Raw genomic sequence first — 24,938 nt, 5'->3', positions numbered from 1 at the left:
TTTTGATGAGAATATAGCTGAACACTAATAGTAATAGTGGAAAACTCATTTTAAGCACTAGATTATTCCTTTAAAAGTGTCTATAAATACATTTTTTAAATCAAAACATTTTAAATGAAAGGGATTAGGAAAGGGCAGGGGAACCTAATCATACTGTATGATTTTTGTATAGTACTTGCTATCTTCATAGCAAGAGTAAAACCTCAGAATAAGTCTCATGTAGAGAAACACAAATACCTAAGATTTAAATGACAAGGTAACTCTTCCCAATAGGTTCCCTCCTCCTTTGCTAGCCATAGTCTTTCATAGAATCTTTAAGGTTTTCTACATATAGGATCATATCATCTGAGAACAGATATAATTTTCTTTTCTTTTTAAAAAAATTTTTCTTTTCTTTTAAAGTAAGCTCTACACCCAACATGGGGCTTGGAACTCATGACCCAGAGATCAAGACTCATACACGCTACAGTCTGAGCCAGCCAGGCACCCCTACTTCTTCCTTTCTAATTTGCATGCATTTCATTTCTTTTTCTTGCCCAAGTTCTTTTGCTAGAACTTCTAGTATTATGTTGGGCAGAAGTGGTGAGAGAAGGCATCCTTGCCTTGTTCCTTATCTTAAAGGAAAACCTTTGAGTTTCCCACTGCTGAGTATGTGAATTGTGTGTTTTTCATACATGGCCTTTTAGGTTGAGGTAGTTTCTACTCTTAGTTTGTTGAGTGTTTTTGTCATGAAAGGGTTTTGAATTTTATCAAAGCCTTCTTCTGCATGCAGAAGATCATGTGTTTTTTTTTTCCTTCATTCACTCTCGGTGTATTACATTGATTTTTCATATCCTGAACCATCCTTGCATTCCAGAAATAAATCCCACTTGGTCATGGTATATAACCCTTTTATTGTGCTGTAAAATTCAGTCTGGCAGTATTCTGCTGGGGATTTTTATATCAATATTCATCAGAGATACTAGTATACCATCTAGTAATATTATTTTATAATTGTTAATGGCAAACCCTGGGAAGATTTAGTGCTCACCTGTATGAAGTCTGTTTTGATGGACTGCATCTAGAAACAACCTCATTTCCTCTGCATCCTTACTTGGTACTTTGTCAATAGACAAGAAGCTATTATCTTGTAGAGTTAACATTAAGCGGCTTTGTTTCGCTCCACTTGGTCGAAGCACCACATTTTTAATGTTATGACTTAGCTAACCAACACAAAAGGAAAATTACATTATTAAAAATGCACAATAAAGTAAAATAAATTGTATAAGGAGCACTTTACTTCATACTTTCTAAGTTACATTTCTTAAGTCTTTCCCATATTAATTTTAGGGTTTTTTCCCACCAACCGAAAAGAGTTCCCATTTCTTGATACACTTAAAGATTTCACTTTCAGGAGAGGCAAACACCTCCTATTAAAACTTATTTTACAAAGTAATTCTAGAATTCTTGATTTTATGACAGGGAATTGAATATTTTCACATATAGTTATAAAGCTATAAAAGCTAGTGAGTTAACAATGAACAGAGCCTAGGTGGATATACCAGCACTACTCTAGAAAGCCACATTATGTTAGAGGCTTTCTTTTTCTCTCTTCCTTTTCTTAAATAAAAGCTTATAAAATATCTGACAATTGGTTTAGGTAGCTGTAATGTAAAAGGATACATTAATCCAAACTATAATCTTCAAAAGAATTCCACCTCTCAAAAACATGGCAAAATAAAATTTACCAATTTGAGACGTCTTTTTTTTTTCTTTCAAATACATATTTTAAGATTTTATTTTTAAGTAATCTCTACACCAACATGGGGCTCAAACTTACAATCCTAAGATCAAGAGTTCCATGCTCTACTACTGAACCAGCCAGACACCCCCATCTTTCGTTTCTAATTATCTAAGCAGGTTCATTTAACTTTCTTTCAATCATAAAGATCATGAGTACTCTGGAAACCCTCGTAGCTTACTTCTTCCACTCCCCAGAATGGTCCAGTAATTTGTCCTATAATTTTCCAGACTCTGGATATGTGCTATGAAGTGATAACATTTATTTTCTCTTGGCTGAAATTTTTCCAAGACTAAATTAATAAGTCTTCCAGTTTATTACCTAAGTAATTCTTGCCAAATAGGCATCCTTATTCTCTAATGTTCTCCCTCAGCAGGCACATACAAAGGTTTCAAAAGCTGCCTTTTGTTGAAGATATACCCTTTGAATAGCAGAAAAATATAATAGTATTTCATAATTTTTTAAAACTAGAATTGATCTTTGTCAATTTTTACATAAGATTAAAAATGTAATTTTACCAGACTTCATTTATATTCCAATTTTATATAATATATATACATACACACACACACAAATATATATATATATACATAAAAGCTTCCTACTAGGTCTTAAACTCATGTCCTTCAGTAAAAATCCTATCATAAGGGGCACCTAAGTGGATCAGTCGGTTAGTGTCCGACTCTTGATTTCAGCTCAGGTCATCATCTCAGGGTTCGTGGCATCGAGCCCTGCATCAGACTCCTTGCTAACAACGCATAGCCTGCTTGGGATATTCATTCATTCTCTCTCTCTCTCTCTCTCTCACTCTCTGCCCACCCCCCACCCGCTCACACTCGCACACCCTCTCTCTCCCAAAATAAATAAAAACAATTCTATCATAGAACACAATAAACAGTTTCAGAGGCTTTAACTCTGAAATATTTAAACAAGGAGTTTAACATGCAAAAAAAGAGATCACTTAAAACCATTATTTCAGTCCACATACTACTTTTTAAAAATCAAAGTTAACTACAAAAGGGGAAAGTTTGTTCGTTAACAAACAGGATGAGAATAATCTGAATTTGATGTCTCTAACAAGTGAAAATCCTATTAGCCCCGCAATTTTCGTTATTTCCCATATGGTGAGGCCTTCCAGCTTTAAGCTGAAGTACTCTATTGAAGCCTTCCAGTACTCTGTTGAGGCCTTCCAGACCTCTCTGCTGGAGCTCCAGTCCTGTTTACCTAATGCCTACTAGATACCAATATCTGAACGTCTGACGCCTACAACAACTCATCTCTCCCCTCCCCACCCCAGTTCTTCCCCTCTGCTCCCTACCAAGACATGAAAGGGACTACCATCCACTCAGAAATCTGGGAATCTCCCCAGGGTCTTTTCTTGCTTCTATTGACTTTTCCTTTGATTAGGACCTTCATTCCTCACCTAAACTCCCACAATGACCTCCCATATGTCTTTATTCTCCCACTATCTCTTGTAATAAACTCATCTGCCTAGCCCCTAAATGAATTTGAACTTGAGATTCTTGGCTTCTTAGAATTTAAGCTCCTCTTAGTATGACAAACAAGATACTTCAAGATCTGGTTTCTATCTAGCTCTTCAGCCTCTACTTCTGCTACTCATTCCTTACTGTCCGTTTATTTTAAAATACTTTTCTGGTTCCCTGAGTGTTGATTCACATTTGCATGTGTTTGTCCATGTATAGAAATCACCTCCGCCCTACCTCCACTTGTTTGGCAAACTCCTATTTACCATCTAAATGCTCAGGGCACAAACCATTCTCTTCTTTGTGTTACTTCAGTGTGTCTGGAATATTTTTACATCTGAAAATGCATTTGATTATGCTTAAGTTTGAGAAGAAAAACAACTCATTCAGCTCTGTATTAATAGCCCTTAATACAGTATCCACCACATTAATCTGTAGGTGGTTAACAAATGAATGCTGAATGCAAATTGATCTAGAACTGAGATGAGGCCGGAATAACAAGCAGAATCTTCATGCTCCTAAAGACGTAAGTTTGCTTAAACATTTAAGTATTTACTCACTGCTAATTTGGGCTGAAAAACTGAATCTCCATTTGAAAAGGAATCATTTCATTGAGATGAACAATTAGTAGATATACATTTGTGGGAGAAACTACCACTGTTTCTATTACCCATGTTACCACCTCCAATCTATTTAAGAATATCTTTAATACACTAAATCATAAGCAATTTATTTTCACAGTTCAAAAGCAAACAGGAATGCAAATTTTATCCCAGGTCTAGGGTTCTCAAGCATAATATTTCATAAATTATTATTCAATAGAGTACTTCAGCTTAAATGAATATTATACTTTTGTATTATGTAATTAACAAATACAGAATTTTAAAGTGCAGAAAATGTTAAGACATTATTTTCTTAAATTTAAATCATAACAAGATGAGTAATTCAGGATAAAAAGTATAGAAGTAAAACAAAATTTACTATTTTCTGCAGTGATGAAATAATGAAATTCTTCAAAAGTTTACAGCTAGAAGAAAACAGCTGTAAATATGACTTCGAATAATCATCCTTGAATGGTCCATACTATAACCTTTGGTAAGACTATTTGGGAAGTAGACATTTGGTTTTAGAAGATACTGATGAGTTCTCTTAGAAGCTAATACTAAATAGTGATGAATCTATCATATTATGCTAAGGAAAAAAAAGGAGTAACTAAAGTTATCCTAATGTGGTTTTCAGAATAGCTTAGAAATAGTATCCAAACCCAGTTCCTCTCAGCTTCCTCCCAGTTTTCTTTTCAATAATGGCGACTACTTCCCGCTCCTTATTCTACACCATCAACAATGCTGTTGAATCATTTATAAAAGATATACACAGAACTATCAGTGTCCTAGAAATAAAAAAGAAATATTAACCTAGGAGGAGGGCTACCACTATACTTACTATTGTACAGGGAAGCTACTCGCTACAGGGTGTGAGTCAAGATCTATTCCACATCAAAATCTGGTAATACCTGAAATATCCTTGGAATTCCTCCAGTATTGTAGTGAACTACCAGGCTGACTTTATTCTCTTTTTCCACAATTTCAAAGGATCCTTCTTTCCATTTTGTAATTCCGGTCTGCATACTTCGAATTCTGATAGGACCGTGAATCTTCAGAGGAGACATACTTTCTTTAAAAATAAATTGCTTCTAGCCAAATTAAAAAGCAAAAATACACCTGACAGATTCTAAGGAAGAAAAATAAAATAGTAAGTTACAATTTATTAAGAGTGATTAAAATAAGAGTCACTTAAAAGAGAGCATTTAATAAACCATCTTTTACGTCCTCTTCTCTGTTTCAGTAAACCACTTTTTATTAAGCAACCTCAAAGGCCTTGATTAGCTAGCTGGTAAGCAGAAGAAAGACAACTAAAGCAGTCACTGAGTTCAGTGACTGAGTCTACCTACATTTTATTTCTTCTCTACCACATTCCCTTCTTTGCCATGTGCCAGTATCTGTGCCCTAGCAGTGCCTGAATTTTGCATTTGGCACCATTAACAACCATATTGCTGCCACTAAAGGCATGTCAATCAGGAATACTAAATTGTCAATGTGACTGCTCACAGCAATATGACCAACTTTTACCGTCCTTCATGAATGTGAAAGGGTCTTGAATTTCAAATGTAAGTAAAAAAATATTTTCAGTCAGCTGACTCCATTTCTTAGAATGGAGTTCCTCTGAAAATATCAAATCATATCATAAAACAATTCCTTCTACCAATCAGTAGTCTAAGCATATCCACATGTATAGACATTAGATGAATAAAAAAATTGTAAGAATAATCAAATGAGTTTAACTTTCAGAATTATACTGAGAAAATAATTTATTCTTTAGGCAAAAGAAACACACACTAAAAACCTCTCTTCCTAAGAACCACCTACCATTTGTTTAATATTACCATAAAGCGGAAAGAATCTTTACCAATTTTATCTTTGACAAATACTCAAATTTCTGAAAGAACTTCTACTTAAAAATTGCTTACAGCAATAACAGAATATCTAAAACTTTCAAACTAGCTTACCAAATGTCAGCAAGTAAACACAACTGTAATAGTAAAGAATGTTAGTGTTATGTATTATCTACATGTATGTACACACATATATACAATCATCTAAAATTAAAACAAATTTTATGTATACTGTTTTCAAATCTCTAAAAACATTGCTAATACAGATTCTTGCTTATAACTTAAGAAATTAAAAATCATCATACTTTGCCTAAACAACTCAACTGGAAAAGCTTAAAAAAAAAGAAAAAGTAGTATACAAAGGAAAAACACAGGAGGCCTAGATATCAGGAGCCAGCTGTCACTAATTTATAACCTACCTTTCTAACCATTAGTTTTCTCAACTGTAAATAGGAATAGCAAATGCTATAGCTTTGCAAAACTAAATGAAATAACATACATTAGGCACTGAACAGACAAAAGCTTTAATATGAATGGAATTAGTGTGCATTTTCTGTATTTATTCCTTGCCCACAACACCTCTTTCTTGAAAGACTTCAGATAAATAAGCTGTTAAAAGGGGTCAAAGTCAACCGCCTATAGGAGTCATGCAGGTGACATGACTTAGGCAGGCAAACTCTGAAAACTGCTACCGAAATCTAGCCAGTTTTACCATGTAGAATTAGTGAACCCAGCTACTTGCCTGATCATCTAACTTTTCAAGAAAACGAGCTCCAAATGTTTATGTAAAACTGCCCATTGTAAATTGTGGGCAATGAATTAAAATTTATTTTTAAAAGCTACAAATCAAGCAAAACCCACCTACAGGTAGGATACAGGCAAGATAGAGCCTGGAGGGCCTCTAGTTTAAGGCTTCTAGGTAGTATATATCAAATAACAGAACAAAATTTCAAAAGAGATGTGAAAACACTTTGAATAGTTAAAAGGTGTTATGCATTTTAAGTCCTCCATTATTATTCACTCACCTCATCAAAATTTTTGAATGCCTACTGTGGTAAGATTTAGATAGTGTAATTTGGTAGGTACGTGAATCCATCAGAGTAACAGAGTCCTGCTACTGTTTATAGACCTGTTAACATGGCACTGCTCAAAGTAGTAACTACAGAATTTTGGACCAGCAATGTGTGTTTGTAATACTTTTTTTTTTCTTTTGCAATTAATAATTTGGTGCTTCATTGTTTGGACAGGTCCTTGAGACTTTCTTCCACTAGGCTCTCAACACTGCCAAGAATACATGACCCCTCTCCTACCCCAGTTGCCCTTGCCAGAAACATGAGAGTTATCTTTGACTTCTCTCTTGACGATTATTGGTATTGCATTGGAAATGGAAGATCACAGTAGAGTCCTGTCAAGTCTATCACCATACACCTTCCAGACATCTTTATGATGAACTGTAGATCAAATCACATCACTCTTCTCCTTAATATCATTCAACAGCTCCCCATTGCCCTCACAATAAAATCTAGACTCATTAACATGACATAAACACTCTTCATGATCCAGGCCCTATTTACCCCTCTATCCCCACAAGCCCACCAAATCCATCCATCTGAATTTATAATTTCCCCCCAAAAACTATGCCAGTGTACTTCTGCATACACTGTGGTCTATCTCTGGAGGATTTTCATGTATTCTCTCCATGCCCCCACAACCCCACTTAATTTCTCTTGGCTATAAAATCAAGGCTTAGCTTAGATGTTATCCTCTTTAAGAAGCCTTTCCCAGCTACCTTTCACTTTTTCTCTCAGCTCACATCCACAGAGACAGTTTCATGCTTCTGTATTTTCCTGTTATATATGTTGTGCTTACTACTAGTGTAACATTTGTCACATTGTATCACAAATTGTTCACTTCTTTGTCTCTATCTAGATTTTGCTATTTGAAGATAAGGAATATATTTTTTAATCTCAGCATCCCCATTTTGACAGTGTCTGACACACAAGAAACAAAATGATTAAGAATGAACAAATCAGCACTAACAATTTTATTCAATTTGCTGTTAATATATACAGAAACAGAGGGGCACCCAGGTGGCTCAGTCGGTTGAGCTTCCCACTTTGGCTCAAGTCATGATCTCATGTTTTGTGAGTTCAAGTCCCACACTGGGCTCACTGCTCTCAGCACAGAGACTTCTTCAGATCCTCTGTTTTCCTCTCTCTGGCACGTGCTCTCTGTTTTCCTCCCCCACTGGCACGCACATGTGTGCTCTCTCAAAAATAAACATTAAGAATATATATACACATATATGTGTACATATATATATATACACACAACAGCAGACACTGGAACCATAAATCCCTCTTATGTGACCAATATAGGATTATATTTACTAAGCTCTTTATAAGTATCACTATGCAGTGGACGACATACAAGTCATCTTTTGAACACTGCATGTAAGTCTTTTCTACTGGCACCTGAACTTCACTAAATGCAAAGCTGTCCTCACATCTCACCAAGATTCAATGAGAAAAAATCATTTGTGGGAGAACAAAATTAATATGCAATTACAGAATACATTAAAACAAAAACATTAGTAAACTTGCCTAAACTAGGATTCATATTGTTCATTCCTCAATGGAGAAACTCCATCTTCAGAGTTCTGTCAAATTCCCTTACCTTTCCTTATATGTCATTATGGATCAGGGTACCAAATTGAAAGAGAATAATACAAAACCCCATTATCATAGCGCTTTCTTCACAGACCAAAAGTAAGGTCAATGACCCTGAATTCCTCCAACAAATTTTTAAAAATTAACACTATTTAACAAAATTGGAAGTGTAGATTTCAAAGTTCACTAAAGCATATGAAAAATTAAAAAAAAAAACCTTTACTGTTATTTCTGTTTCTCTCTTTACAATTTCTCCCTATACAATTCTAAAACATTTTGATGCAGTTTGGATTAAGTACAGAAATTTTACTTCAGATATTGAACATTTCCTTAACCATTTCTACTAGCCATCTCTCCTTCCTCTAAGGAAAAGAAAAAAACAACACCCTGACAAAGTACAGGATGTAAAATTTGCAGAACCAACAAAACTTTTCTTTAATACCTCAATTTAGTCCATTCCCAGGTCTTGCACTAAACAAATTAACAATATCTACTTTTGTACATTCATCATAGTATCAAGGTTTGCCCTATTCTGTTAAGAGGAAAAAAACTAAGTTTCTTTTTCAGTATGTAGCACTAATCAGTAACAGTTAAACTTTCTATGAATGTAGGACAATGAGGTTTCTTTGAACTCTATAATGCTAATTCCCTATCAAAGGAATATTGGTAAGACAAGGTATAACAAAAACAAATTATTCTTTAAGCATGTCCAAAGAGATTTCTCTTTCCCTAACTTTTTTCACAATTATTAAAATTACTGGTTCAACTTTGAGAATTCTATGAAACTCAATCTATAATATTGGCAAAAATGTTTCTGTACCCTGTACACTTATTTACATGCACATATTTTAGGTACTGCTTTGAAAACATCTTCTCTTTAAAATTTTTTTAATGTTTATTTATTTTTGAGAGAGAGAGAGAGAGAGAGTGAGGGAGGGGCGGAGACAACAGAATCTGAAGGAGGTTCCAGGCTCTGAGCCGTCAGCACAGAGCCCAACGTGGGGCTCAAACCCACGAACGGTGAGATCATGACCGAGCTGAAGTCGGATGCTTAACCGACTGAGCCACCCAGGTGCCCCTGCTTTAAAAACATCTTTATCTAGAGGGTGTTCTGTGGTAAAGAAAGCATGCTAAAACATAAAACCACTACTATAAAATAAAAGAAAGAAAACTGTTAATTCCTGTCAATTTGCATACTCTTGGAAACACACATCCAAAATAAAAACATTACTTACTTTTCAGTGACTTTTACTGAAAAACCCTATGTAATAACAATTCACCTTTATTCTGATCCTTGTGCCAAAGGCAATGCACTCTTCTTGGGGAACTACTCATATTCTGCAGCTATGCCCGTTCTCCGGAAGCCATCACCTCAGCTAAAGAAAATATAAGTGTGCCTTTTTAAAAGAATCCAATTTACGAAGTTAAAATTAAAAAAAGAAAGCAATCATTTATACAAAAAGATAAACTCTTTTTGATTATTTAAAAACAACGTATCTTACTGAAAACATTTAAAATGTAACGCTCAAGATACACACATATACACACAATCAAAATGAGCGACTTCAAGGCCTACACCTTATCAATTTGTGTCTTGGGATATTTCTCTCTGCTACATTTTGAAACTAAGAAGGCAGTGAAAAAGAGTATATTCTTTGTTTACTTTATAAACATTGTTACATAATGATGCCCGAAGTCTCAAAATACCATTTCCATGATGTGTTGATACACATTTTGAAAGGTGAGTAAATCTGGAGTTTTTACTTTTCTTACAAAACTAACTTCATGGGTTTGTTTCTCAAATTTAGGCTCTCTAAGCCTCAACTTCCCCTGAAGTTCTACCCAAACATCTTTCACGATCTCCTTGAACGCTAGCTACAGTACCAACTGTAAATTCATTTGCTCCCTTACTAAAAAATGATTGAGCCACTTTAATTTGATGGCACCGTGGTAAGAATACAAAATGAAGATGATACAATTCATGCCCTCATTAAGAGGCTCCCAGACTTCTCTACATATTCCTTCTATAGTCATTTAGGCAAAAAAATTTAGAATCAGCTTTACCCTCAATCTCACTCATCTAAAACCCAGCCTTTTCATAGCTGCTATCCTAATTCAGAAACTCCTCATTCTGCCATCACTCTCACCTAATATTTATTATGCAACACTTACTAACCATAGTGCTAAGTGCCACGCATGAATTATCTTATTTAATTTTCACAATAATCTTAAAGGCAAGGATTATTATCTCTATTTTACAGATGAGGAAACTGAGGCTTAGAGAGAGAATTTATCCAAGGATACAGATTCATTAAGAGACAAAACAAAGTCTAACACCAAAACCCATGAGTTTTTTTTTTAAATTTTTTTTTAACGTTTATTTATTTTTGAGACAGAGAGAGACAGAGCATGAACAGGGGAGGAGCAGAGAGAGAGGGAGACACAGAATCTGAAGCAGGCTCCAGGCTCTGAGCTGTCAGCCCAGAGCCTGACGCGGGGCTTGAACCCACGGACCGTGAGATCATGACCTGAGCAGAAGTCGGACGCTTAACCTACCGAGCCACCCAGGCACCCCAAAACCCATGTTTTTAACCACTATCACAATGCATCCTCATCAATGATTTGCAGCAACAATCACTTTTCAGTCTCCATTGTCTCAGGATTTCTCCATCCAATGAATCCTCTACTCTATAAATACCCTTTGTAAAGAACTACTCTTTATTTCTTAACAAGTAAAGCATGCACTATTTGTCTCCTTAACTTTCTCCTGGGGCGGGGGGGGGGGGGGGGGGGGGGAGGTGTGCAAGGAACCTGTCTTACCTTCTTTTGTACTAGAACAAATACAAGCACTTAGTAAGTGCTAAATATTTACTATTGATGCCAATTCCCTATCATACATTTTTTGTAAATTTTATTCTACCGTGGTAAGAATACTTAATATGGCAACAAAACAAAGTGTACAATATGATATTGTTAACTATGGGTACAACATTGTACAGCGTATCTCTAGAATGGCTTGTCTTCATCTTGCTTAACTGAAACTTTCTCCCAAACATTAACGGCTCATCACTAAGTATAAAATAAATCCAAATGTTTTTCTGTATCTGGTATTCATATGCTTCCTGTATTTATTTCCTATTTTTCAACACAAATACTGCTCTACACACACAAATTATTAAATTTTAGTATTTTCTCCCACATCCACCACTAACTTACTTAAATATGGAATTTTCCTTTAGTTTTTGGAAACCTCATACCCTCCAGTCTCATAGTTTAAACTGCTGTTAAAATATATAAACCACTTCTAAGAGCTTTCTTTCCTAAAAAGATCTATAAAACAAATGCACAGAGATAAAATTAATGTGTGACTAAAAGACAGAAGTTGACCTAAAGTTTATCTCCAACTCAGAGTCTAAAATCTGAATGATTTTATAACCTAAGAATGAGTAAAATCATCCACAACTGGAAAACTCTTGGGTTTTTTTCTTTTGTGTCCCTGAATTTGCCTGAAGAGTGAAAAGGTGCTTGTCATCAGATGACAAGGTATAAGTAAGCTGGTGCTTCTGAAAGACCAGATGGTTCCTAAAACAAGCTCCAGTTTACTTATTCACTCGAATTCTTGAGAAATAGAAATGAAATACCTCCTAGCATATGTTCTAATAAAAGACAGGCTTTAAATAATCACACAATATATAATTACAAGTTCTAAAAAGTGATACAAATATAAAGCACAAGGCATGATGAGACATTATAATAGGGTACCTGATTTAAGACTTGGGGATAGAGGGTAGAAAGCATCAAGCAAAAGTTAGGTTAATACTGAAGAAAGACTTAATTGGGGATGGTCATGCTCGAACAAACCAGGCAACTACAACAGCATGTGCAAGGGCCCTGTAGTGGAAAACAACTTGGTGTGACTAAGGAAATGAAAAGTAATGTAGCTAGAGTTTAGTGAGAAAGAGGAGGCTAGAGCAAGATGAAGCTGGTGAAGCTGGAAAAAATCAAATTATACAGAATCCTGTAGACCACAGGGATTTTTAATTTTACCCTAAATTTAATAAACATTTAGTGACAGGAAATCCACAGAAGAGTTTTAAGCAGAGAAACAACATGTCACTGTTGAATGCAGAAGTGATATGGTTTATTTGGGTTCAGAGAGGAGAGCAAAAGAAGGAAGAATGAAAGAAAATAGGGCAGACAAGAGAATACTGAAATGATTCAGCTTATAACAATTACAATAACAATACTTATTAGCTATTTATTGTGTCATGTGCCATTTAATTTTCAGAACAATACAATAAGGTGATTATTATTCCTATTTTACAGATGAGAATACAGGGAACCAGTGACATTAAGTCCAAGTGAAAGAAGATTGTGGCTTGAGGGGTGCCTGGGTGGCTCAGACGGTTGAGCCTATGACTTTGGCTCAGATCATCATCTTGCAGCTAGTGGGTTCGAGCCCCGTGTTGGGCTCTGTGCTGACAGCTCAGAGCCTGGAGCCTGATTTGGTTCTGAGTCTCCCTCTCTGCCCCTCCCCCACTCATGTTCTGTCTCTGTCTCTCTCTCTCAAAAATAATAAATGTTAAAAAAAAATTTTAAGATCGTGCCTTGAACTGGAAAAGTGATACTGAAGATGTACAGAAATAGACTCGGACAGGGGCGCCTGGGTGGCGCAGTCGGTTAAGTGTCCGACTTCAGCCAGGTCACGATCTCGCGATCCGTGAGTTCGAGCCCCGCGTCAGGCTCTGGGCTGATGGCTCGGAGCCTGGAGCCTGTTTCTGATTCTGTGTCTCCCTCTCTCTCTGCCCCTCCCCCGTTCATGCTCTGTCTCTCTCTGTCCCAAAAATAAATAAAAAAAAATTGAAAAAAAAAATTAAAAAAAAAAAAAGAAATAGACTCGGACATACAGATGACCCTTGAACATAGGTTTGAAATGCACGGACCTATGTATACATGGATTTTTTTGATAAGCACGGTACTGTAAGTGTATTTTCTCTTTCTTACGATTTTCTTAATAACATTTCTTTTGTCTAACTTTATTCTAAGAATACAGTATGTAATGAACACAGCATACAGAATATGTACTAACATTATGCTGTTAGCATTCCACTCAACAGTAAGCTATTAGTAGTTAGGTTTTGGAGAAGTCAAAAGTTACACATGGATTTCCAGCTGGAAGGAGTCAGTGCCCTCCACCCTTGCATTGTCCAAGGGTCAACTGTATTGGATATAGAATAAATAGAACTTAAAGATTCACGGGATGAAAGTCAAGAATGGATCTCAAGTTTCTAGCTTATGTAAGTGAATAAGTGAATATGCCGTTAATGAAATGGCATACTGAAAGACAAAGAATTTGGGGAATGGAGATCAAGACTTTGGTTTTAGATATATTATATTTGAAATTCCTAAGAAAAAAATCCAGTGGAGATATCAAGCAGACAATTGGTTATTTAGATCTTGAACTGAAAATAAAGGGAAAAGCCTAGAAGTTAAAATTCTTAATCATCAATATATAGATGGAATATAAAGCTTACAGCAGAAGAGGTGATAAGACCCTAGCACTCGGGGCACCTGGGTGGCTCAGTCGGTTGAGCGTCCGACTTCGGCTCAGGTCATGATCTCACGGTCTGTGAGTTCGAGCCCCGTGTCGGGCTCTGTGCTGGCAGCTCAGAGCCTGGAGCCTGTTTCAGATTCTGTGTCTCCCTCTCTCTGACCCTCCCCTGTTCATGCTCTGTCTCTCTCTCTCTCTCTGTCTCAGAAATAAATAAACGTTAAAAAAAAATTAAAAAAAAAAAACTGAAAAAAAAAAAGACCCTAGCACTAAACCCAGATATTCCATTTCACTCCATCGAACATCTCTCACTAATCATAGATTACTCCGATGTCACCAGGCTTTTTAGTCCTCATTCTGTTGAATTCAACAGAATTCAACACTACTGATTGCTTCTTTCACCTCGTTTACAAAAGACTTGTCCTCCTCCATACGGTTATTAAACACCAAGAATCCCTCAGTGCTCTACCCTAGGTGCATTTTTTTTTCCAGTACTACACTCTCCATAGGCAATTTCATCCCTATCCATAGCTCCAGTTAACTATCAACACGGCAGGTGACATATATACATTAATTCACATATTCTGCCCAGAACTCTCCTCTGAGCTCCAACCCAGTATATCCAACTGCCTCCTTGACACCCTGTCTTAGACATCTTGTACAGTTAGAGACTTGTAGACTTGTCAGATACTGCCACCCCAAAAAGGCATTTACCCAGAGCCAAAATTTTGAAAAGGATTACCACAAAACCACTACAGGCCAACTCTCCAGAACACAGGATTTTGTTATCAATGATCATTTCCTTTCATGGATCAAGACCTAAAATAGGTAAACCTGACAACCTGATCTGATAGCTAGAAGATGGAGAGCAACCAAATGCACGACAAAAATACAATTCATGTCTTTTGGCGAGAGATGGTTAGCAGAGAGAAGAAGATGAAGAATGGTCAAGAGTGAACGTCCAAGGCCTGATGGGTGTACGGCAACGGAAGTCACCTGAAGAGACAGCAGGCCCTGCTAAGGGGCGAGTGGCGGACGACGACAGCCCCCAGCGAAAAGGGGCCAGGTTTGGATTGCGGAGGAAGAGCGTGACAGTAAAGACCGGGTCAAAGGAGAGGAAAAGCCTGGAGGGGAACCCAAGAGGAGTACCTGTGAGGCCCAGGGAGCGTCCTGGGGGTGGGGGTGAGCTAAACAGCAGCGGGGCGAACTCCAGAAGAGTGAACGCCGAGTGGGCGGACCGCAGGGGGCGGGGGGAGGAGGGACCTGGGGAAAACGGCTCAGTTGAGAAGCTCGCCGCCGGGCCCGCCTTACCTGTGCTTGCGGGTCCGGAGCCCTGCAGTAGCCTGCCGGAAGCACAGAGTCCGCGCGGAGGGGGAGGAGCCGGGGGGAAGGAAGGAAGGGACACCAGGCACGAAGGAGAGGGGCCGCTCGCTCCCCCTACTCAGGGAGAGCGGCTGATGGCGGGAACTGTGACCACACGCAAACACGCACGCACGCACGCACACTCGACGCGACCAGACGAGGCGCGTGCGTGCAACCCTGCAAACTCCGCCTTTCCTACGCCTTCGCCCCGCCCTAGCACGGAGCGAAGTCTCGCCGAGACAGTCCCGCCCCCGCCTGAAGTAGTACGCATGCGCACTTCCCACTTCAAGCACTTTGGACTTTCCGTCATTTCCCCTCCTACACAGCCCAGTTGGGCATGCGCACTGCTTGTCCTCCGAGACGGCCAGGCTTTTCCCGCCCTTCCCTGGCCTCCGGAGGAGAGTCAGAGTTCACGCTCCTCTCTGGGGATACCTGCTCGAAGCCAGAGGATGCGGGGACTAGTAGGTGGCGGACGTCCTTCTGGCCAAGAATCTTAAGGGGCGAAGGGCAGACTTTGGGACTATTAACTCCACCAAGAGCCAGGAGGCGGGAAGAGGTGTGTGGGCGGGGTCAGGGGTGAAGGGTCACAGGGCTGCGAAGGGGGCGGAGCGAGCCGGAGGCGGATGGCGGCTGCGGCGGCTCTTCATCTTTGGCGGCAGAGTCACTGAAGCGGGGACGCGGGTCAGGAGCGTCCGGCAGTGGGAGAAGAGCGGCGGCCGCTCTCAACATGCACAGCCTGGCGACGGCTGCGGTGAGTGGCTGGGCGTTCCTGCCTGGGCCCAGACCCCGTCCTTAGCCCGGCTTTTCGGCCTCCTCTCCCAGGTCCCCGTGTCGGGCCCGGTGTCCCAGCTCCTCCTGCCCTCAGTCTGCGAGGCCCGGGCCCTTCCCTCTTGGCGCCTTCACTCTGGTGGAGCCGGCCCCCACTTTCCTCTCCGGTCGGCTCTCGCAGCCTCCTGCGCCGCGTATCGCGTTCTTTTCCGGCCCCGGGGCCTGGTCCCGCGCCGGAGCGCCTCCCTCGCGGCCGGGGCAGGCCATTCATTGATTCATTGCGCTGACCAACAGTCTCAGGGTGCCGGTTGCGTGCTGGGCGTCGGCGGGGATGAGGGGGAATTCCGTGGTCAGTCTGACACGGCCATTGCTCTCGGAACTCGCTCGCTGCCTGGGCACTTCGCAGCGGGAAAGAAATGGCTTCTAGCTCACACCACTTGTTTTACAGGTGGAAAATCCGGGACCGGGAGAAGTGAACACCTATTAACGTCTGACTTACGGTTCTCTGCCCTTAACACCTTTTTCACACATCTCATTTAATCAGGGCGATCTTTTAATAAGAAAAACGGATCGTGTAATTCACCTGTCTGAAGTAGTTCTTGGACTCTCCATTGCGTTTAGATAAAATCCATACTCTTTGCTGTGGCCTGTGAAGCCCTCCCTATACGATACGGTCCTTACGTTTGCCGTCTGGTCTTATGTCATTTGCTCCGTAGGCTCCAGCTGCGTTGGCCGCCTGCCCCTTCTTATACCTGCGCTTTTCTACTTTACTTGCAGTTTCTGATTCTCTATTCTTGGGATGCTCTTACCACGTACCACCCCCCATTGCGCGCGCGCGCACACCCACACACCCACACACACACACACACACAGCCGGTGGGTGTAACTGGCTCGTCTTCCTTGGGTCTCTGCCTAAATCTCCCCAGAGTAGCCTTCTCTTGATCACTCTCTTTAAAGAGGTTTTGTAACCCCTAACTTTTCTCTCTTAAAATATCCTTCTCAGCGTTTATCTCAGTTTGTAATTTTTGTATTAACTTACCTGTTTGTTGACTGTCTACTTCTTGAGGGCAAGAACAGAGATCCATAGGATCTTGTTTACATGGTTACCCCAAGTGCCAAGACAGTTCCTAGCACAAAGTTTGGTCTCAAATACTCAAATGAATGAAAGAGTATAGATGAGGGAGGTGACTACTGAGAGCACATAGCCATAATGGGGAAATGAGATCATATGATTTGAGCACACTCTTCTGAATACCAGTTGTACTTTTTTCGTTCCACTAGGGTGAAGTGACTTAAGATGATAATACACTGGAAGTGCATTATCAGGCAAAATGACATAAGTACTAAATAGAGAGCAAAAAAAAAAAAAATTGCTTTAACTTTAAATATAAAAAGTGAGGGGTGCCTGGGTGGCTCAGTCGGTTGAGCGGCCAACTTCAGCTCAGGTCATGATCTCGCGGTCGGTGAGTTCGAGCCCTGCGTTGGGCTCTGTGCTGGCAGCTCAGAGCCTGGAGCCTGTTTCGGATTCTGTGTCTCCCTCTCTCTGACCCTCCCCCATTCATGCTCTGTCTCTCTCTGTCTCAAAAATAAACATTAAAAAAAATTTTTTTTAATAAATATAAAAAGTGAAAAAGTATGCTGAATGTGACTCAGCTATAGAAAACATTGTCACTTCTGGGGCCAGTGACATCTCTGCCTCCTCTCACCGTGTTTCTAAGCATTTGTAACTACTCAGAGTATCCATTCTCTGCATTACATCTTTCTATTAAGTGACTGCAATTTCCCCAGCTTTTTTGTTTCTTCTCCTAAATTACACATGTAATTTGGGAAGAAGCAAGTCAGAAGATAAGGTTGCTGCTAGTAAGGGAGGGACAGGTTACCCAAGGGATTCTTGTAAGTTTGGCTTGTCCATTTCCCACAATCTGATTGTGTCTTCTCCAGGCTTTGGTACCAAACTGCTCTTTTATCTATGACTATCCAAACTCTGTACCTATTCACTTTCTTTTATTTTCACTTATCCCCTAATGCATCTTTTGAACAATGATTAAGGTTGTGATTCATTACTTATAATAGACACTAAATATATGTTTCTTCAAATAAGTTACATTGCTTTACATTGATTTAAAATCTGAGCTTTTAGGGGCTCCTGGGTGGCTCAGTTGGTTGAGCATCCGACTTCGGCTCAGGTCATGATCTCACATTTGTGGGTCTGAACCCCATATTTTTGTGAGTTTGAGCCACACATTGGGCTCTGTGCTGACAGCTTGGAGCCTAAAGCCTGTTTCAATTCTGTGTCTCCCTCTCTCTACCCCTCCACTGCTCGTGCTCAGTCTCTCAAAAGATAAAATTTTTAAATAAGTTAATAAATTTAAATTTAATTAAAAATTTTTTAATTAAAAAAATCTGAGCTTTTAGATACATTTTCATCTGTTATGCTATTGGGAATCACACAAAAGTTCTGACAAGTTGCTTTGTACCACTCATTCACTAGACTGTTTGGTTACTGAGGAAACTGAAGCATAGAAAAGTTCAACCACCTCTTTCCCAATCTTTCATGCCTTCTATTAGACTAAACTGCCTGTATTATTCTGATATGTGTAAAGGGATAGTCATGGTGTATATTACTGGAAATTGAGAAGAGTTTAATGCAACACTACCTTTAAGCCCATTGAGAAAATTTTTTTTGCTGAATGATGAAAACCTATACCTGTGTATGCCTTTATCTCTTTTTTAAAATAACAGGTAAAGCATTAGTTCAGCTAGGGAGATAGTACTATCAAAGGAGGATGTGATCACATGTGAATGCAGGATTTCATTCACTAGAGGGAAGAATTGAGATAATTTGGAAAGTATCTTAAATTTTGAGTCTTCAGTAGTGTATTATGCTAGAAATGTACAGTATGGTATATTCTTGTCATACTTTACAGAATACATTTTAACATTGTCGTTATTGCCACCATAAAATATAATTTCTTTCTCACATCTGTGAAATAGGGACAGAAATGCCACACAGGATTATTCTAAAGATGAAATGCGAATAACAAAGTGCTCAGTTGTTGGCCAGATACACTCATTGGTTAAGTGACTTGCTCCCAGACTTCAGCCTTGGGACTATAATTCCTGCCTCAGCAAAGTAACAAATCACCTTGTTGTGGACCTTGGAGGTTGTTTCAGATTAGTAGAACTACAGATTTTCACATATTGTGGGTCTTTAATGACTGTTCCGCTAGTGATCTAAAATAGCCAAAGGTAAGCCTTTATTTGAGAGATGCATTGGGTATGAATTTTTTAAAAAATTTCTCCACTAATTTCCACTGGTGGTCTTAGTATCCTTAAACCCATGTTTTTACCCTCACTTTCCACGTAACCAGTAGCATCATCAGTCAGTTTACATCTTTTTGTTGAATCTGTGCTGGATTCCCAGGTGCCCTCCTGTTTGGCAAGTAAAAGGAACATTGTGCACTCTGAGGGATCTGATTTAAATGCTGTCTCCTCCTATGTCTCCTGTTGAAGTTTTAAGCAAATTGCCTAACTTCTCTTTGCTTATTCACTTCAATTTTTAAAGGGGTGTTTTGAAGAACATCCTGGCCCTTCTAAAAATATGAAGATAATTAAGCTAATTTAATATTTCCTTTGGCACTATTTAGAAAGTGTGTTTTCTTGGAGTATCATTATTATGCAGACACCAAAGCCACATGTTAAGTCATCTCCAGATTTAGGAAAATAATCTCTTTCAATCTTGTGACATTTTTCTTTATTCACTGTCCCATAGTTACTGGTAGCAAAACCAACAGGTACTTTGGCTCTTGAATATAAAGTTATATTGAGAGGTTTGGTTATTTCCTGTTTTAAAAAGCCATCAATACCAATTTTTTAACTGATGAGGGGGGAAAGTCTTATTTTGCTCCCACTTAAGGATAACGTGGGTCTTTTTTTTTTTTTTTAAGTCCGAAATCTCTTTCTCCTTTTCACGTGGAGTTAAGATCTTTCAGAGATAGATGACGAACTATCAGTACCCTGTGTGACACTTAAGAGTTTAGCCATTGATGACTGACTTTGGTAAGTGTCTTGCCTTGTTAAGCTTTGTTGAAAGGAAAAATTTACTTGAAATACATTTTTCATATCCAAACCATTAAACAGAAGAGAGGAGGGTGATTCTCTCCTAAATTTTGGTAATATAAACATTTTTTAAACTGATCTGTTGAAAGGACCACTAACTTTAAGGAGGTTATACCTAAAAATGTACAGTTCTATATGATTTCTAATCTTGGAAGTAAGTGTTGAGGATGATAACTAATAGTCCAAATCATACTTCTCATAAATGACTTTCTGGTTTCTGTAATTGAACCCACTGTTTATCCAAGTCCAACTATTAATGACCTGTATTAGAATAGAATGTTAAACTCAAAGTTCTGTATTGAGTTCTTAAAAAATAATTTCTTCAACTTGGAAGGATCATTGTGATTTCAATCCTACAGACTAGGGTAGGGCTTACTGATTGTATAAAGAAGTAGACTACAATTTGAATTTAATTCCAGCATACACTCACAGTGTGAATTTGAGTCTGCTAAACCTCCCTGAACCTGTTTCCTCTTTGAATTCTGAGGTAATCCTCAGTGACTGGTACATTGGTATAAACATACTATGTTTTGGGGTGCCTGGGTGGCTCAGGTGGTTAAACGGCCAACTCTGGATTTCATCTCAGGTCATGATCTCTCCGTTTGTGAGTTCGAGCCCCTGTTGGGCTCTGTGCTGACAATGCAGAGCCTGCTTGGGATTCTCTCTCTGCCCCTCCCCTGCTCGTGTGCATGTGTGTGTGTGCGTGTGTGTGTGTGTGTGTGTGCGCGCGCACGTGCGTGCGCGCGCGCTCTCTCTCTCTCTCTCAAAATAAATAAACTTTTAAAAAAGCGTGTTAAAAAAAACAAAGTATGTTTATGTTCAATATATGTTACCTCCTCTATAATTTCTAGAAAAGGCAACCCTATTCTATAGTGGCAGAATGCCTATCTGTGATTGCCTAAGACTGGGTGTGTGGTTTACTGAAAGAAGTACCACAGAACTTTTGGGGATGGTGGAAGAAGTCTGTCTATATGTATATATATAATGTTTATTTTTGAGACAGAGACAGAGCATGAGCAGGGGAGGGCAGAGAGAGATGGAGACACAGAATCCAAAGCAGTCTCCAGGCTCTGAGCTGTCAGAGCCACCCAGGTACTCCTAAAGAAGAGGTCTAGATCTTGATTGTGGTGGTGGTTACTCAGGTATATAAAGTTCTCAAAAGTCATTGAAAGATGGGGCACCTGGGTGGCTCAGTCAGTTAAGTGGCCGACTTCGGCTCAGGTTATGGTCTTGCGGTCCGTGGGTTCGAGCCCCGCGTTGGGCTCTGTGCTGACAGCTCAGAGCCTGGAGCCTGTTTCAGATTCTGTGTCTCCCTCTCTCTGACCCTCCCCCATTCATGCTCTGTCTCTCTCTGTCTCAAAAATAAATAAACGTTAAAAAAAAAAAAACAAAGGGAAAAAAAAGTCATTGAAACATACACTTAAAATGGGTCCACTTAAAATTTTATGCAAATTAACCTCAATAAAATTAACTTTTTAAAAGAGCTCTTAGATTAGTCCCTCAGCAATAACTAAGAACTAAATAAAGTAATTTCCAAGATTTGAGAGCTGCCTGGGACTTTACGGTATTGTTCCCTTATTTTACCAATGATAAAATTAAGGCTTGCCAAAGTAAATGACTTATACTAGGTCACACAATTATAGAAATGGCAAAACTGTATTTTGAAGCCATTTCTGGCTTCCAGTGCAGTGTGCATTCCACTTATTGTGCTTGTGTAGTTACATGTAAATTGGGGTCTTTTCTATTCTTTCACTTGATAAACAAGTTCTTAATTCTGGATCCATGCATAGGTTACATGAGGTCTGTGAATTCTTTTAAATTGTGTGTAAATTTTGTGTAGAAGAAATTATGTGCAAAACAATTTGCAATTGCATGTTTTCCTGAGGAAAAGATCCATAGATTTCACGTGATCCAAGAAGTGTTGACCTGGTTAAGTAGCTGGCTTCAGTTCAGGTCCTTCAGCTCAGGTCATGATCTCACGGTTTGTGAGTTCAAGCCCCACATTGGGCTCACTGCTGTCAGCACAGAGCCTGCTTCTGATCCTCTGCCCCCCACCCCGTGCCTCTGTGCCCCCAACTCTCTCTCTCTCTCCCCCCACTCAAAAATACATAAACTTTAAAAAAAAAGTGTTAACTTCAATTCTTGTGGCAGTATTCTGCTATTACTTTTAATGTGTTTAAAGTAGTCTCCAGTAGAGAAGTTATGCTTCTCCAGAAGAGGAGTGTATGCTCCTAGATTGAATTCTATATCATCCACAGCCTCAGAAATGGATTAGTAAATTATAAAAGAATTGTAGCAATTGCTTTAGGAATCTTTAGTGGTGATGTTTAGAGAATGGCAGGAAGAGGAAACCTACCATCCTTTACTCATACTTTCATCAGTTGTAAAATGAGGATAATAACCGTGTTCTGTTCAGTAAATGAAACCATGTTTTAAAAAACGTCCAGTACAGGGGCACCTGGGTGGCTCAGTCGGTTGAGCATCAGACTTGGGCTCAGGTCATGATCTCACAGCTCTTAAGTTCCAGTCCCGCATTGGGCTCTGTGCTGATGGCTCAGAGCCTGGAAACTGCTTTGGATTCCATGTCTCCCCGTACCCTTCCCCACTCACACTCTGTCTCTTAAAAATAAACATTGAAAAAAAATTTTTTTAATGTTCAGTACGGTTCTGTCTCTTTCCTTATCTACCCCACCTGCCTCTTTCATTTCCCACACTCTTAGGAAGACATGAATTTTCTGATTCTAATATTTTTGTGAAAGGTGTGCCTAAATGATCCTTGGGATTTAGAAAGAGGGTAAGATACATATTGGGGTTTTATTTCCATCAAGATCTACTGAAACGCTAGCATTGTGCTTTGGAGTTTTATTCAAGGATAATGTCCAGAGGATTTTGTCAGTCATCTGGTAATATTAATACGGATGACCCTTGAACAGGGTAGGGGTTAGGGATGCCAGCCTCCCCCATGCACAGTTGGAAATCTGCATAAAACTTTTGATTCCCCCAAAACTGAATTCTTAATAGTCTGCTCTTAACTGTTAGCCTTACTGATAACAGTTGATCCACACATATTTTGTATGTTATGTATATTATATACTACATTCTTATAATAGAGAAAAGAAAATGTTAAGACAGTCATAAGGAAGGGAAAATACATTTACAGTACTGTAGTTACTAAAAAGAGTCCATGTATGAGTGACCTGTGTAGTTCAAACCCACATTCAAGTCACCTGTACATATATCAATATGTAAATCAAAATGTAAAAGTATTTTCCCTTTTATTATCCACAATAACTAAACTTCTGCATGTGTTATAAAATTACCTGTTGATGTGTGTGGTGGAGGTGTGTGTGTGAGAGTGAAGTGGCTATCACTAACTAGATTATTCCTATGAGAACCATGATTTGACATAGGGAATTAGGTCCAACTATCTCACTGACTTTCTCATTAAAATGATGATTATTGAGGTGCCTGGCTGGCTCAGTTGGTAGAATATGAGACTCTTGACCTCTGGGTTGTGAGTTCAAGCCTCACGTTGGGCATAGAGCTTACTTAAATAACATTTAAAAAAAAATATTTTGTTGATGATTATCATGTGCTTTGTAGTCTCAATTAAGTCGAGAATATCCCTTCACATCGACAGTATTGGGTATCGTTCATGGTGCTGATTGTTTTTCGGATTCGGCTGAACTAACAGCAGTAACATTTTAAGTTTTTGTCTGAGCTTTTTATATATATGTTCCCTGTCTCTATTGTCCAGGTCACAGGACAAAGCTGTTTTGAGCATCATCTTTATTATTTTTTTTAATGTTTATCTATTTTTGAGCGAGAGAGAGAGAGAGCGCGCGAGCAGGGGAGGGGCAGAGAGAGAGGGAGACATGGAATCCGAAGTATGCTCCAGGCTGCAAGGTGTCAGCATAGAACCTGACGCAGGGCTTGAACTCAGGAGCCGTGAGATTATAACCTGACCCAAAGTCAGACACCTAACCGACTGAGCCACTCAGGTGCCCTTTAAACGTCATCTTTAGATCAGACCTAATCTTTCAGTCAGGTGAGAAACAGCATTAGCAAAGCAAAGAGTATGGACTCTGTTGCCAGGCTGCCTGGATTCAGATTTTGGCTTTGGCAAAATAACAGTGTTTCCTCTTCTATAAAATGAGAGTAGTGACAAGTATTTGTTTAGGACAGTGCCTGACAGAGTAAGCACTATGTGTGTTAGCTCCCATTTTTGTTTTAAGAAATAATTGTATTCAGGGGCGCCTGGGTGGCTCAGTTGGTTAAGTGTCCGATGTCAGCTCAGGTCATGATCTTGCAGTTTGTGAGTTCAAGCCCCGCCTCGGGCTCTGTGCAGACAGCTCGGAACCTGGAGCCTGCTTCAGATTCTGTGTCTCCCTCTCTCTCTGCCCCTCCCCTGCTCACGCTCTGTCTCTCTCTGTCTCTCAATAATGAATAAATGTTTAAAAAAATTTTTGTTTTAAAGAAATAATTGTATTCATCCCATAACAAATAGGTATTCAGTAGGGTTAAACTAACTCCTGTTAAATTGTAGGCAAAATTCACTAGGGGTGATGAAAAAGAGGGTTCTTATCCCAAGTATTTCCTGGCACCAAACTGCCCTCACTGCCTTCCCTTTGCTAGAATGGCTACAGAACCCATAGGTCCAAGCTAGTGCCTGAGAGGACATTACCACCCACCTGACATCCCTAGCTCTCTTAGAACCAAAGCCCCACAGAGGCTGCAGCTCCTACAAGTAGCC

At 39.3% G+C, this 24,938-nt stretch overlaps 2 protein-coding genes across 12 annotated transcripts in view; one reads left to right on the top strand and one right to left on the bottom strand.

The window, feature by feature from the left end:
- The window catches only part of USP37 (ubiquitin specific peptidase 37), a 101,035-nt gene extending 85,562 nt beyond the window's left edge, over positions 1-15,473 (bottom strand). Inside the window, exons 1-4 of one of the 5 annotated variants that reach the window (XM_047873502.1) lie at positions 15,248-15,473; positions 9,621-9,761; positions 4,778-4,995; positions 1,031-1,202 (exon numbers count right to left, since the gene is read on the bottom strand). In XM_047873502.1, the coding sequence (XP_047729458.1) occupies positions 1,031-1,202; positions 4,778-4,933 (328 nt within the window). In that variant the 5' untranslated portion in view covers positions 4,934-4,995; positions 9,621-9,761; positions 15,248-15,473. Of the gene's footprint in view, positions 1-1,030; positions 1,203-4,777; positions 4,996-9,620; positions 9,762-15,085; positions 15,139-15,247 lie in introns of those variants that run through there. The other 4 variants (XM_047873497.1, XM_047873499.1, XM_047873500.1 and 1 more) reach the window with 4 other exon arrangements.
- Positions 15,474-15,610: 137 nt separating this feature from the next.
- The window catches only part of CNOT9 (CCR4-NOT transcription complex subunit 9), a 35,867-nt gene continuing 26,539 nt past the window's right edge, over positions 15,611-24,938 (top strand). The window contains exon 1 of one of the 7 annotated variants that reach the window (XM_047873520.1): positions 15,611-15,854. In XM_047873520.1, the coding sequence (XP_047729476.1) occupies positions 15,636-15,854 (219 nt within the window). In that variant the 5' untranslated portion in view covers positions 15,611-15,635. The other 6 variants (XM_047873516.1, XM_047873518.1, XM_047873515.1 and 3 more) reach the window with 6 other exon arrangements.

This window comes from Prionailurus viverrinus, chromosome C1 (assembly GCF_022837055.1).
Source record: "Prionailurus viverrinus isolate Anna chromosome C1, UM_Priviv_1.0, whole genome shotgun sequence".
Taxonomy (NCBI): domain Eukaryota; kingdom Metazoa; phylum Chordata; class Mammalia; order Carnivora; family Felidae; genus Prionailurus; species Prionailurus viverrinus.
Note: the sequence above shows the minus strand (reverse complement) of the source record. Positions and strands in the feature narration are given on the sequence as shown.